Raw genomic sequence first — 14,066 nt, 5'->3', positions numbered from 1 at the left:
ATGTATAAAAAATTTTAAATATTACATATATATATATATATATATATATGTAATATTTAAAATTTTTTATACATAAAATATTAATTATAATCTACTTTTTAAATACTTTTTCAACTAATTTTAGTAATTTTCAATAATTTGAAAGTAGACATAGATATATATTTAGATTTGGACCTTTAAGTTGTAATATTTGTCCATTAATTACAAATTAAATGATCAAAAATTCGATATAAACTTAAAACCTAAACTTTTCATTCTTCATCTCACTTTTTAGTTTCAAGAGAGTTTTTCGCTCCTTATTCTTTTATAATTATATTTTTAATTAGCACATGAGTGAAAACATATTTGATTTAATCTTCGATCACAATATAATTGTAAAAACTAAAGACTATAAAAATAGATCGAAAAAAATCAAAAAAATTAAAAAAACCAAAAAATCCGACTAAAACCTAAACCAAAAAATAAATTTTATGTTAATTTAATTTGGTTTATAATTTTAATAAATCGACATGATTGATTTCTTGAAAACAACCTCTCTACCACATCGAAATAGTGATATAAACTACGTACATTTTATCCTCTCCAATCCCATATACTAAATTTAAATTTGTTATAGTTGACATGATTGATTTCATTTTTTTTTTTTTTTAATAAAAATGGAACCAACCCGACTATGTACAGCATTCAATACGCTGGAAAACTCATACCAACACACATACAATACACACACAACTGGGATAGCAAAAATGGAGAGAAGATCGAGAGTGTGAGATAGGAAACCAGTGAGAGAGGGAGTAGATAGGGAACACCCAAACAGTAAAAACCGGCGATTTGGAGGATTAAAAACAGAGAGAAATTGAGGGAGAAGGGGAGAAAATAGTGAACCGAGAGAGAGGAGAGAAGACGCGGGAGAGGAGAGAAGAGCCGGTGAATCAGATTTTCCGGCGAGTTTTTCACCGGAAAACTCCGCCAAACCCGCGGGAGAACGCCACCAGTTTCACCCCCTCTGCTGGCGAGACCGCCCGATCGAAATCACCCGCGAAACCCCATCACCGACGAGCTACCGATGAACCACCACCGCAATCCGTTCCAATTTAGCTTTCCGGTTGATTGAAGAATCAGTCCCAATTCCCTTTTTGTTATCAAATTGACTGTTCGACACTTGGGTATCGAGTTTGGCGAAACAGAGTTTGAGGTCGAAGTTTTACTCGGATTTAATCTTGATTCGAGGTATTACGGCACCGCTTCGTCGAAAAATTCGGGATTGAAATTAAAATTGAGGTCCATTTCTTTTAACTCTATTTCTCTTATTTTATCTTAATTTGGTGTTAATGTTATGATTACATGTTTGATGATATGATTTGGTGGTATGTATAGAGTGAATTTGAACAATTTTGATTGTCTGATTGATAAAAATGAAATTGGGGAGTAAATATTATTGTGCTTTGATCCCGAAATGAATGTTAATTTTGTCGAACTCGATAATATCATGTTTTAGGTCGAGAGTTGATAGGCAAATCTTAGATTGGGTAGACAAATTTAGGATTATGGATTGTTGAATGTTTAAATGTTTGTTGAACAATTTTATTTTATCGCATTTGAATCAATTGTACTCATTTGGCTGGGGAATACCTCGAGGAAACTTGTATTCATTCATCCGGGAATGCCTCGACATATTATGCCTTCGAAAGAGGTCTGTGATCAAGGACCGAGGCATCGGGTAATGCATGGTTAGAATCGTGTAGGTTTTCATTTCAGCATTTTTATTTTGGTCGATAATAAATTGGACTGGACACTGTTTTTGGGTTTTGAATTGTTTGGTTGTTTGTTTTCTTCTTTGTGTGTTTTGTTGGTTTACACATTCCATAGCGTCATACTAGCCGATATACTCCACGAAGCGACCATGGTCGAACCACGGGATCGAAGGGTGCCTAACACCTTCCCCTTTGTCAACGGAATTCCTTAGTCTAGATCTCTGTTCGTGGACTAGTTTTCAAAGAGTCAAAAATTATTTTGAAAAGAGATTTTCAAAGGTGAATGAGTTTAAATGAAAAGAATCCTTTTTGAAATAAATTTTTATTTTTGTCACTTAATAATAAAACCCTTTCAAATTTAAAATCAATCTTTTCGGTTCAAAAAGGGGCGTGAGTTACATATCGTAACTTTTCCAATCCTTGAACTTACCCACTCACCTTGCCTCTTAATTGCCTCATCTTTTTGTCCGACCCTTTTAATTTTGGGTCTGCCAATCATCTTCACTAGCTCAGGTGGTTCTATTGCTTAAGATGGCTCCACCTTCCAAAATTTTTCACCTCTAACAGGTTGCAATTTATGTCTATAGGTAAGCAGGAATGCCTCTTTGCTATACCAAAATGTAATTTTTTTTGACATTGGTAACATTTGTATTTAAATCAGTACTTCCTAAGTACTGAAAAACCATATTTACAAATATGAGAAAGAAGTATAATCTTCCCCAAAGCAAAACCAAAATCTAGATGGACCCTAATACATCTATGATTGACTCAGTCTCATTGGAGTAAGCATTGGTACACCAAAAGTAAAACAACAAAATACATTTAAGCTTGACTTCCTGTGGGCTGTTGTCCCTATTCTTAAAACATGTATCATTTCTCTCTCTCCATATAGTCCACCATATACAAGCAGGGATCATCCTCCATCTTTCTTTGTTTGTAACCCCAACTCCAGCTTCCTCCCAACTGAATAGTGTCTCATCAATTTTACTAGGCATACTCCAGGAAATGTCTCTGAGATTTAGGAGAATATGCCACAGCTGGACAGTTAAATTGCAGTGCAAGAAGAGGTGTTTCACTGTCTCTGTATCCTTGCCACATAAGGAGCACCTGTTGCATAGAGAGATACCTCTCTTAGCCACATTATCCAATGTCAAAACTGCTTCATTGGCTAACAACCAAGTAAAACATGCCATTTTATGTGGCACTTTGACTCTCCAGATATGCTTCCAAGGCCATTTGAGGACTTCATTATCACTAACATTTGTGTCACTAAGACTTGTCTATTTATATCCTTCCTTTACCATGTATTTACCTTTGTTGTGCCAATGCCACCATAAATAATCCTCACCATCCCGTGTTCCTTGAAAACTTTCCCGTAGTTTGTAAAGTTTGATTATTCTATGAATTTCCTAGTCATTTAGATTTCTTCTCAGGACCAAATTCCATCCTTGTTGCGACCATGTATCAGCCATTGTGTTCTGTTGATGTTGAGCCAAAACAAAGATGTCAGGAAAAAAATCTTTGAGGCTCTCAGCACCCATCCATTTGTCAGCCCAAAAAATATTTTTTCTACCATTTAGAACCTTGACTGTTGACTGATTATTGAGGAAAGGCCAAAAGATTATGATTGACTTCCAAAGGCTAACACCATATGGAGTATTTACCTCTTTAGTTATCCATTTGTTCAGTTCCTCGTACTTTCTCTTGATGACCCTACACTAAAGTGCTTGGTCCTCCTGATGATACCTCCATAGCCACTTTACCTTCAAAGCTTTGCTCTGGTTTTTGAGGTTTTTGATGCCTAAGCCACTTTGTTTCTTGCTTCTAATGATATTCTTCCATCTTACTAAGGCTGCATTTGTTTTTTTTAAGATTCAGACATCTGAATCTGAATTATTAAGATGTTGTCTCTAGATCTGAAAATTGAATGATTAAAACTGTTTGTTTTTCAACATCAGAATATGCAAAAAAAATTATTTGTATATATAATAAAATAAAAATTACAATTCAAATAAAAAACTAATTATATATCAGAAAAGTATGTAATTTAATACAACAAAATTATTACTTGATTGAAAAAAATATTTATGTTTGTTAGTGATAGTAGAGATGGTTTATAATGGTGGTTGCAGTGAAAATGATTGATATTAGTGATTAGTAATGTTGGTGGTGATAATTGCGATGGTTGGTATTATAGTGATTGTTATGATGGTGGCGGTTGATAGTGGTACTGGTGGTTGTGATGTGACGTTGCTTGATGTTAGTAGTTGGAGGTGTTGATTGTGATGGCTGAAAAATGAATGAATGATGATTGACGATGTGTTGGTGCTAGTTGGAGATGTTGTTAGTTGTGAATGGTGGATGTGGTTGTTAGTAGAGATAAATTATAGCAATGGTAGTAGTTAAAATGATGGTAGAGGTTGCATTATTAGTGACAATGGTGGTGGTAGCCGAAGAATGTGTGGAGGTTGTGATGTATTAATGGTAGTTAGCGGTGGTGTTAGTTGTGATAGATGAGTTGGTCAATAGTATGGATTGACTGGTAGTGGTTGATGATGGTGGTGCTGTTGATGACGGTGGTGAAGGTGAATATAATTAGAAATAGTAGGTGTGGTAGCGGCTGACAATAGTGGTTGGTAGTGATATTTGTTGTGGTTGGTGGTGGTGGGTGGTGGTTGACAATGGTAGCGGTAGTAGAGGTGGTTAGCGGTGGTAACTAATGATTATGAATGGAGTGACGGTAAATATTATCCAACACTAGAATATCTCTTCAGACCTAATAAGACTTGATTTTAGATTTGAATGATTAAAACCTATTCAGACCTATTAAGAGCTACAATTTTAATAAAAAACAAATGCACTTAATGTTCTGAAGTTTGAACCATTCAGATTCAGACCTCCATTAAGTGCAAACAAATGAGCTCTAAGTGAAAGCCTTTCCTTTCCTTTCCTTATTACCTTGCCACAAGAAGTATCTTCTGATTTTGTCCAACCTCTGTATTACTGACTGAGGTATATGAAAGATAGATAACATATATGTAGGAAGAGCATCTAGAACTGAATTTATCAGGGTTAGTCTACCTCCCAAAGATAGATATTGGGATCTCCATCTAGCTAATTTCTTTTCACACTTCTCCAGATTTGGGTTCCAAATGTTTATGGATCTTGATTTTGCACCCAAAGGCATGCCCAAGTATACTGATGGCAAATGTCCCACCACTCCTCCCAAAATCCGAGAAAGATGATCCATGTCTAGAACTACATTAATTGGGTACAAGTGGCTTTTGTTCCAATTTATATGGAGCTCAGATATGGCTTCAAAGTAAACCATTATAAGTTTTAAGATCATCAGTTGCTCCTCCTCAGCCCCACAAAAAATTATTGTATCATCAGCATACTGCAGATACGTAATTTCCACACTGTTTCCCGCTACCTTGCTAACTTTAAATCCCTGGATTCTTTCTGCTTCCTAGGCTATATTCAACATGTTATTTAGCCCTTCCATAGCTATGATGAACAAGAAAGGAGATAGGGGGTCTCCCTGCCTAATCCCTCAGTGTGCATTGAAAAAACCTTCAGGTGCACCATTGATAAGCACAAAAAATTTCACAATTGACATACAAAACTTGATCCACTTGATCCATCTCTCACCAAACCCCATTTGTTTCAGCATGCTTAGAATGAAATCCCAATTCATGTGGTCATATGTTTTCTCGATATCTAGTTTGCATAATATACCAGGTTTACTTTGGGACATTTTAGAATCAATTACTTCATTAGCTATTAGCAATGCATCCATTATCTGTCTGCCTCTGATAAAAGCCATTTGCTGCTTGTCTACCAACTTATCGACAACTTTCTTCAGCCTTTCTCTCAGTACCTTGGAGATCAACTTGTAAAAGCTTCCAATTAAACTGATGGGTCTGAAGTCTTTGAGTTCCTTTGCTCCTATCTTCTTAGGAATCAGTACTATGTATGTTGCATTATAGCTTTTTTCAAACATCCCAGTTGAATGGAAATTGTGAAAAGCCTCCATAATGTCTTGTTTAATTATCTCCCAGCATGTTGGATAGAACCCCATTGTGTAACCATCAGGGCCAGGGGCTTTGTTAATAGCACACATCTTTAAGCACTCAAAAACTTCTTGCTCCTGGAATGCTGCCTGCAGTGCCTCTTTCTCATCCTCTGTGATGGTAGGATGATTGTTAATATTTTGAGAAGGTCTCCAGTCTTCAGGTTCTGTATATAACTTCTTGTAGAAGGATATGACTTCCTTCTTAATTCTATTGGGATCAGTTATGGTCTCCCCGCACTTCCAATTGATCAATGTGATTATAGCTTTTGTGGGCATTAGCAGTTTGATGAAAAAACTTTGTATTTCTATCCCCTTCCTTGAGCCATAGGCCCTTGATCTTTTTCTCCAGGCCACTTTCTCATTCTTCAAACACCCCTCATATTCCATAAACAGTATTGCTTTCTTCGCAATTTCCTCCTCTATCAAGGCTCTAATATTCAACTGAGATTCTAGCATAGCCATCTGATTGAGAAGGTTGTTCTTTTGTAATTTCAAATTCCCTTGTTCTTGTCCACTCCATTCTTTCAATTTCCCTTTGAGAGATTTGAGTTTACATGCTAAGATGTAGTCTGGCTTCCCATAAAATTCAAATTCACTCCACCAATTTTTGACTTTTTCAACAAAACCTTCTTGATTCAACCACCAATTTTTAAACTTGAAGTAGGATTTAGGTTGCTCTTAGTGTTCGCAAAGCAGAGCTATTGGGACATGATCAGAGGTCACTCTTTGCAGTGTAGTCTGTTTTAGATTATTGAAAAGATTGTTCCATTTTGTGGAAACCATTATCCTGTCTATTCTTGATGCAGTTGTATGGTTATCCCCTCTATACCAAATATACTTTCTACCGCTTAGCTGTAGATCAATTAGGTCGAGTTCCTTAATGCAATCTGAAAACTCTATCATTGTTGAATTTCTCTTGTTCCAATCCCTTTTTCCAGAGGGAAATCTACAAACGTTGAAGTCACCACAGATGGCCCAAGGCTATCAATCAAGCCTCTTACATTAACCAATTCCTCCCATACAAGCCTCCTCTCAACTTTACTGTTAGGAGCACACACACCAGATATATGACATTCAAAATTACTCGACTGAGCCTTGAATTCGCATGAAAGAGTTTAAGCTCCAACTTGTAAGATTTCCCCTTCCCAAATTGTAGAATCCCATAGTAAGATTCCTCCTCTGGTTCCACTGGCCTCTAAACATGCATACTTGATCCATCTCCCTGCCCAAATTTGCTTAATTAACTCATGTACATTGCGTTCCAATTTGGTTTCCTGGAGACAGACTGTCTGCTTTCCATTCCTGAATCAGACTTTGTACCACTCTCCTCTTCCCCTGTTCCTTCAATCCCCTAACATTCCATGAGATCAATTTGATCTTCATGGAGTATTTTGTGAGCTCCCTTTCCCCTTTCTTCTATCACCATTGCTTTTGAATTTAACATAAAAAAATATTAGATTCGTTTAACTCTTGTGCTCCTCTGTTTTTTGTTTTTCTAACTACTCCCGATTGTTCCATTCTTCTTGCTTGCCTGCTTGCATCCACGTGCCTTAGGAGTTCAAGTGCTGCTTCTTCCAATTCCTGAAAATCCACCCCAAGCATCTTATGGAGTTTAAGCAAGTTTTGTTGCACCCACACTGTAGCTTTTCTCTCCATTTCAGTGAGTGTTTCTTGTTGCTGCGTACAAAGGGGTTCGATATCCTGTACATCCCATAATTCTCCAGAATTTACCAACCCTAATATTTTCATCTCAACTCTACGTCACCCGTGATGATCTTCCCTTGTTCTTTATCTTCAATCCCTTCACTATTTGCTGCACATAGTTGTTCAAGTTCTTTTCCCCCTCCTTCAATTTGTAATTGTTCATCAATAGCAGTCACAGCGGCTCCTTTTGTTTTCTGATCACTTCGCACATAATCAGAAGAGAAATTCACAACAGTTTTGTCCACTATAACCTCTTGGAAAAAATCTTCAGCGGGCTGTGGGTTAAAATTATTAGCAATAATCCTTGCTTGATCTGGTCCAACAGGTTTTACGACCAATTTCTTTTTTAAACTGTGTATATGCCCATCACGTGCTTCTTCAGTTAATTTTAAGCATTCTCTATCTGTCCCCACATGTCTCCCCTGTTCCATCACCATCAACATGTTCTGGAGTCTCGGGTATAGAGGGTGAAGTCTCTGTTATCGATTGGTTCTTTCTTTGGGTATTCTCAACTTTTCCGGCAACTGGACCTTCTCTCTTCGGCGACAACTCGAATTTTGTTTTCCTTTCTGCCCATATCGGAATAATAAAGTTAACTCCCTCTCTGGAGATGGTAACTTTCGTTGGCATGTTGTGAACATCCCCTCGAGTCTCCATCCTAGTCCATTTGAGATGGTTTCTTAGTTTTGTTTCCTCCTCCGTTGCCAGCCACCTGCCACAGAGTTCTCCGATTTCACAAAAAATATCTTCCGTCCAGAGGTGCATTGGTAGACCCAAAGCCTTAATCCAGATGGATTTGGGTTTGTGACTAATAGGCACGCAACCTGCAGCAGGGTTCCACCATTCTAAGTTGAGTCTGCTTTTCTTTCACTGCCATTCTCCTTGTAGAACTTGTTCCGCCATGTATCTATTTGGAAACTCAAAGAGAAAATAGTTGTCCAACATCTCATAGACATTGATCCCAAACGCCTTCTTCCACATCGTCGAGGACCATCGTCTAACTTCTGAGAGGGTGGGTGTTTCAGCTTTTGCGTTACCAAAAGACCCAAAAATACATCTTCCCAGTACTCCTTGATCTTTGATTTTGGCTGCAACATTGGTTTCAATCTCTTTCCCTTTTGTTGTGGCTATCTCAGAGCTATTGCTTTGCCATTTGCTGATTGTAACTGCTTTTGCATAAGTCATATTTAAAACAATTTGTCTTGCTTTGTGTCTCTATCTCCTTATGTGGTGGACTTTTAATGAAACTTTGAATCTTAAATGTCACACTTTTCCAACCAGCATGTATGTCTGACTCAGGTACAATAATAACTGCTCTGTCCTCTCCCTTCAGTGACAGTATACTGATATATCTCCCATGGGAATTGTATTTCCTCGTACCAAAGAAATCTGCCATCTGGTCCTTGTATCTCCACCTTCTGACCTGAATTTTTTGGTCAGATGATGCTTCTTCTGTGAGGATGAAACAGATCCATTCCAACGCCTTCCCACTGAGTGTAACCCTTCTCATCATATTTCTGCTTCTTTCCACCCAGTCGTACCATGCAACATTGTTTGAAGTCCATTTGGTTATGTCATAAGATTTAAAACCTTGGTTGAAATATATTCTATTATCCCCCATAGATTCAGAAGAGGGAAATTTTAGTAAATCAGTAATCAGAATATGTAAAGAATGGGCTGTTTGAAAGAGAAAGGGTCAATTCTGGCAAGTCTGCCGGAAAATATCTTAAGTAACGGCCTGAATCTGTTTTTAGTAGCCGAAAATTAGTGTTGGCGTAGCCGGAAGATTTGAAAAACTGACTGAAAGGTATCACGCGCCGGCGCATGAAGCGCGTGACGGCGGTGATTGGGAGATCTGGGTGGCGCGTGAGGGCGCTTGGGGTAGTTTCCGGTAATGGGTTTTCTGGGGTTAGGTCGCAATATGGTGTTGGTGACTATGGAGGGGTAGGATTGAGAGAAAGAGGAAGAAAATGAGGTATTCTAGTGAGATCAGAAGGACCACCGGAGATGTTTTTGGTTGAAAAGTTTTTTTTTTTTTTAAATTACATTGGGATTAGTGCCTGGGAGAAAAAAAATAATTTTGTTAAAAGAATTTAAGATGGATCTATCAAATTGAAGCAGAATAGACAAAGAAGGACTTCAGCACATCTCTGTCTTTATCTACCCCAAAAAGTAACTTTTTGTCTGACCCTTTTAACTTTGGGTCTGCCAACCATCTTCACTAGCTCAGGTGGTTCTTTTGCTTGAGATGGCTCCACCTTCCAAAATTTTTCACCTCTAACAGGTTGTAATTTATGTCTATAGGTAAGCAGGAATGCCTCTTTGCTATACCAAAAAGTAACTTCTCGTTTTGAAAAAAATCCCCTGTTTGTTTATATTTCAGTGTCTCTATAAAGGATTGAGGTGCATTGAGTCTTATGTTCATTTCCTGCTTTAGATATTTGATCTGACTTGTTGATATTCTTTCCTATTTCCTGAATTCAGTGAGGAATACGTGTTTTGATGTCAACTTTGGTGAACTTCTGGTTATTTTTAATTCATGTTTCTTGCCAGTTAGTTGCATTGTTTTTCCTTTAATTATAGTCTCTTAGATTCTTCTTGTGTCAATTTAGGGGAATCCCCGACTCTTTTACACTTGAGTATTGTTATAACCTGCTTTAGTGCCGTCGGGGTTTAATAGTAGTTTAAGGTCATGTCCTCGGTTGGGGGATGGCCGGGGGTAGAGCCACTAAGCGTACCAAGGGAACTTCTAGATTGAGAGTTGTGTTTTGGAATATGGGTACATTGATGGGGAAGTCGATAGAGTTAGTGAAGATTCTTAAGAAAAGGAAGATCAATGTAGCTTGTGTCTTATCAAACCAAATGGGTAGGAACCAGCTCTAGGGATATACACGGGTTTAAGTTGTGGTACTCAAGAAGCTTGATGAACCTTTTTACATAAAGCAGTGAATACAGACTATTAAAGTATGATTGAACAAGTAAGAGACTGCAGTTGTACTTAATAAACCATACTCCATCATGTACAGTCTATTTTTTGGGATACTCAAGCGCCTCCCATTAATTTCAAATAGCAAAACAAGATCTTCTGCATGTTCAATGAAGTTGTTGATTTATCATCTTGATATTCCTTTTTTGATGGCTACAGTTGATAAGTTTTCATTACTAAAAATTGGAATACTTTGGCCTGACTTAACTTTTATTTTCTTTGCTTATGTCATCTCATTTTTAGAATGGAAAGACGACATCACGTTTTCTCTGTAGATCTTCTTGAAAGATATGCCACAAAAGGCTGTGGAGCCATTACATGCATGGCGACTGGCAATGATGTCATCGTTCTTGGAACCAGCAAAGGCTGGGTGATCAGACATGACTATGGAGTGGGTGATTCTTATGGTATGTCTGCTTAAAAAATCTAATACTAATAGAAATTTGTTACACATACACCATGCTCTTACCTTGTATCTTAAGGACTTTTGACGTGCATATCTGTAATTGGTCTTTTAATTCCTTTTTGAGTTTATAACAACAACATACCCAGTGTAGTCCATTTTGATCTTATTAGTCTCATATTCCTGATGCTTGTATGTCTTTAGCATAGTTTTTCTCTCTTTAGTTCTTCCTTTTTCTGGATAAAGGTTTAGCATAATGTTTTTTATGCTAGACTTACTGTATGGAAACAGGGTAGACTTGTAACATCCATCATTGAGGCTTATTAAGGAGTGTAAATTGCAGTACAACAACAACAACAAACCCAGTGTATTCCCACAAAGTGGGGTCTGGGGAGGGTAAAATGTACGCAGTCCACACCGCTACCTCCGAAGAAGTAGAGAGTCTATTTCCGATAGACCCCCGGCTCAGGACAGGGAGTTTAAATAGCAGTCATAGTATAAAATCCAATGAAATAATAGTCAAATGTGATGATCATGCATGGAGTTGTGTGTGTGTGTATGCGGGTGGGGGGCATTTATTAATTCTTTGCCTGATAAAGAACATGCATGGAATTGGTTTTGTGAGAATGCTTCTGTAGCTGAATGAATCTCATGCAAATAATGCCTCTTCAGTAGATCACATTCAAACTTTGGTGCTTGCATTTGAATGCTGGTGGCTCAAAGATCATTTTTCGACCACTTATAGAATTTGATATGATGGTCTTTTTATCTTTTCTCGCTCACTTTTTGCCCCTCGTTTTCTTTCTTTTAGTTCTACTACTTTCTTTTTTCTTCTTTTTTTACTTTATGAAAGTATTGAATCCTTTCGCGGGAACATAAAAAAAGTGTTGAAACTTTCGACTCGACGTATAGGGAGATGGCATGCATTACAAACTATAATTTTACATATGCGGGGGGAGAGAGTTAAGGAGATGGTGTTCTTCTTTTCCTATAATTTTATATAGAAGAGACCTTCTGGCTTGCCCTTTTAACTCCTATGCTCTTTTTCTTTTTTTTTTTTTTTAAAATAATTACTAATTAGATTTTGTATCAGAAGGGGAGCCTTGGAGTAACTAGTAAAGTTGCTGTCGTGTGACTGGGAGGTCACGGGTTCTAAGCCTTGGAAACAACCTCTGCCAGAAATGCAAGATAAGGCTGCATATAATAGATCCTTGCAGCTGGGCCCTTCCCTGGACCTTGCGCATAGCGGGAGCTTAAGTGCACCGGGCTGCCCTTTAGTTAGATTTTGTGACCAAAAAGATTGACTGTGTATATGAAGGTCTATAAATGTGAAAGCCTTCAGTTTTATATGGTTCTTAGAACTCTTGACAATAATGACTTGCATCAAATAAGGAGTATACAAAGTATTTTCTTGTAGATGTCATGCTTATTTGTTTTTACGTTGCTTTTGGCAACAAAGACCTTTTGCTATTTCTGATATAACTTCATTCTTCTTTCTTTTGTGGAACACGTGCCTCTTGTGTTAGGTTTTTGGGTTTAAGAGAGAATTAACTATTTTAAACTATCAGAAAAAATGGAGGGGGAAGAATTCATTATTTTAGCTTCTTGCATTTGGCAAAAGTTGATGCAAGAAAATTCAACCAGTAGCTTTGATGCATTTTTGTATGGACTGGAGAATGATTTGAATATAATTGTGGCAGTAGGAACATTTGAAACCGACTGATGTGGCCTAGTGGTCAAGAAAGTGGGATGAAGGTCATGAGAAACAAGGGTTTAATCCCAGTACTGGCCAGGCAAATGCTAGGTGATTTTTTCCCATCTATCTGAGTGTTGATGGACACAGTCACCCGGTATGTGTGCTGGTAGCCAGTAGCCGGTAAATATCTGGCCGACTACACTACTTTTGTGCCCAAGAATAAAAAAGATGAAGAGAAAATAGGCAATAGCTCTTTTTGGTTACACACGTGGGATTAGCTATGTATAATCAAGTTCCTGGATGATATATTTTAAAGTTTTCCAATCATGCTTCTTTGTAATGTAATCATCTTTGTGTGTTATTTTGTCTTAATCTTTTCTTCCATGGCAAATATGATCTTTCTTTTTTGAACTTTTCCTTGAACTAAGAACGATCATTGGGATGCATTGCGTACTGTGAACTTGGTTCTTCTTCTCTTTTGTGCGGAGAGAAATGAAACCTTCCATTACTCGAGGTTATTTGCTTACGAAGTAATTGACATTTATAAATCCTCTGCTATGTGACCTCTGGGAAATGTTTTCTTGAATTCAGTGTTGACTGTAGTTAAGTTTTGGGCCTTTACATATCGAAGCATATCTTGGTGGCACTTATTTTACGATACTTGTATCAGATCTATAAGGGGAAAGAGGTTAAATTGTTTTTGATTATGTTTGCAGATATAGATCTTTCTGTTGGCAGGCCTGGGGAACAATCAATTCATAAGGTTTTTGTTGACCCTGGAGGGAGCCACTGTATTGCCACTATTATTGGCAGTAGTGGTGCCGATACATATTATACTCATGCTAAATGGACAAAGCCTCGTATATTGGGCAAACTAAAAGGTCTTGTTGTCAATGCTGTCGCCTGGAACAGGCAACATATAATAGAAGGTAGGTCTGTGCTTTCGAGTTTCTTGTGTTCTAGTACAAGATTTTGAGAATTTACTGACATTCAGAATAGTTAGCTTTCTTTTTCTTTTTTTTAATGGGGATGATGGTTTCAGCTTCTACTAGAGAAATCATTTTGGGCACAGACAATGGTCAACTTTACGAGATGGCTGTAGATGTAAAAGATAAAATGGAGAAGTACATAAAGTTGCTATTTGAACTTAAAGAACTGCCTGAGGCATTCACGGGTTTGCAGGTTTAGTGCTTTCTAGTTTCTTTGTTCCTTATTTATCAAGTAGTTCATGCCATTTCATACTGAGAATGATGTCAATGAAAGCCTTCCTTCCTTTCATCTTCTTGTAGATGGAAACAACAAGTGTGCACAATGGTATCAGATTTTATGTGATGGCTGTTACACCTACTCGACTTTATTCTTTCACAGGGATTGGATTGCTTGAAGTAAGTTTGTGTTTAATAGTAATCATTTCTGCAGCTTGACTGACTCCTTCCTCTCAGCATCTT

General features: G+C 37.5%; 1 protein-coding gene across 2 annotated transcripts in view; it reads left to right on the top strand.

Annotated features, from left to right (window-relative positions):
• Positions 1–673: 673 nt before the first annotated feature.
• The window catches only part of LOC107862840 (vacuolar sorting protein 18), a gene marked incomplete in the record, with an annotated part of 64,874 nt that continues 51,481 nt past the window's right edge, over positions 674–14,066 (top strand). Inside the window, 5 exon segments of one of the 2 annotated variants that reach the window (XM_047406269.1) lie at positions 674–1,281; positions 10,763–10,926; positions 13,335–13,547; positions 13,661–13,800; positions 13,908–14,003. In XM_047406269.1, the coding sequence (XP_047262225.1) occupies positions 10,764–10,926; positions 13,335–13,547; positions 13,661–13,800; positions 13,908–14,003 (612 nt within the window). 2 annotated transcript variants of the gene reach the window in all.

The sequence above is a fragment of the Capsicum annuum genome, chromosome 2 (assembly GCF_002878395.1).
Source record: "Capsicum annuum cultivar UCD-10X-F1 chromosome 2, UCD10Xv1.1, whole genome shotgun sequence".
Lineage (NCBI taxonomy): Eukaryota > Viridiplantae > Streptophyta > Magnoliopsida > Solanales > Solanaceae > Capsicum > Capsicum annuum.
Note: the sequence above shows the minus strand (reverse complement) of the source record. Positions and strands in the feature narration are given on the sequence as shown.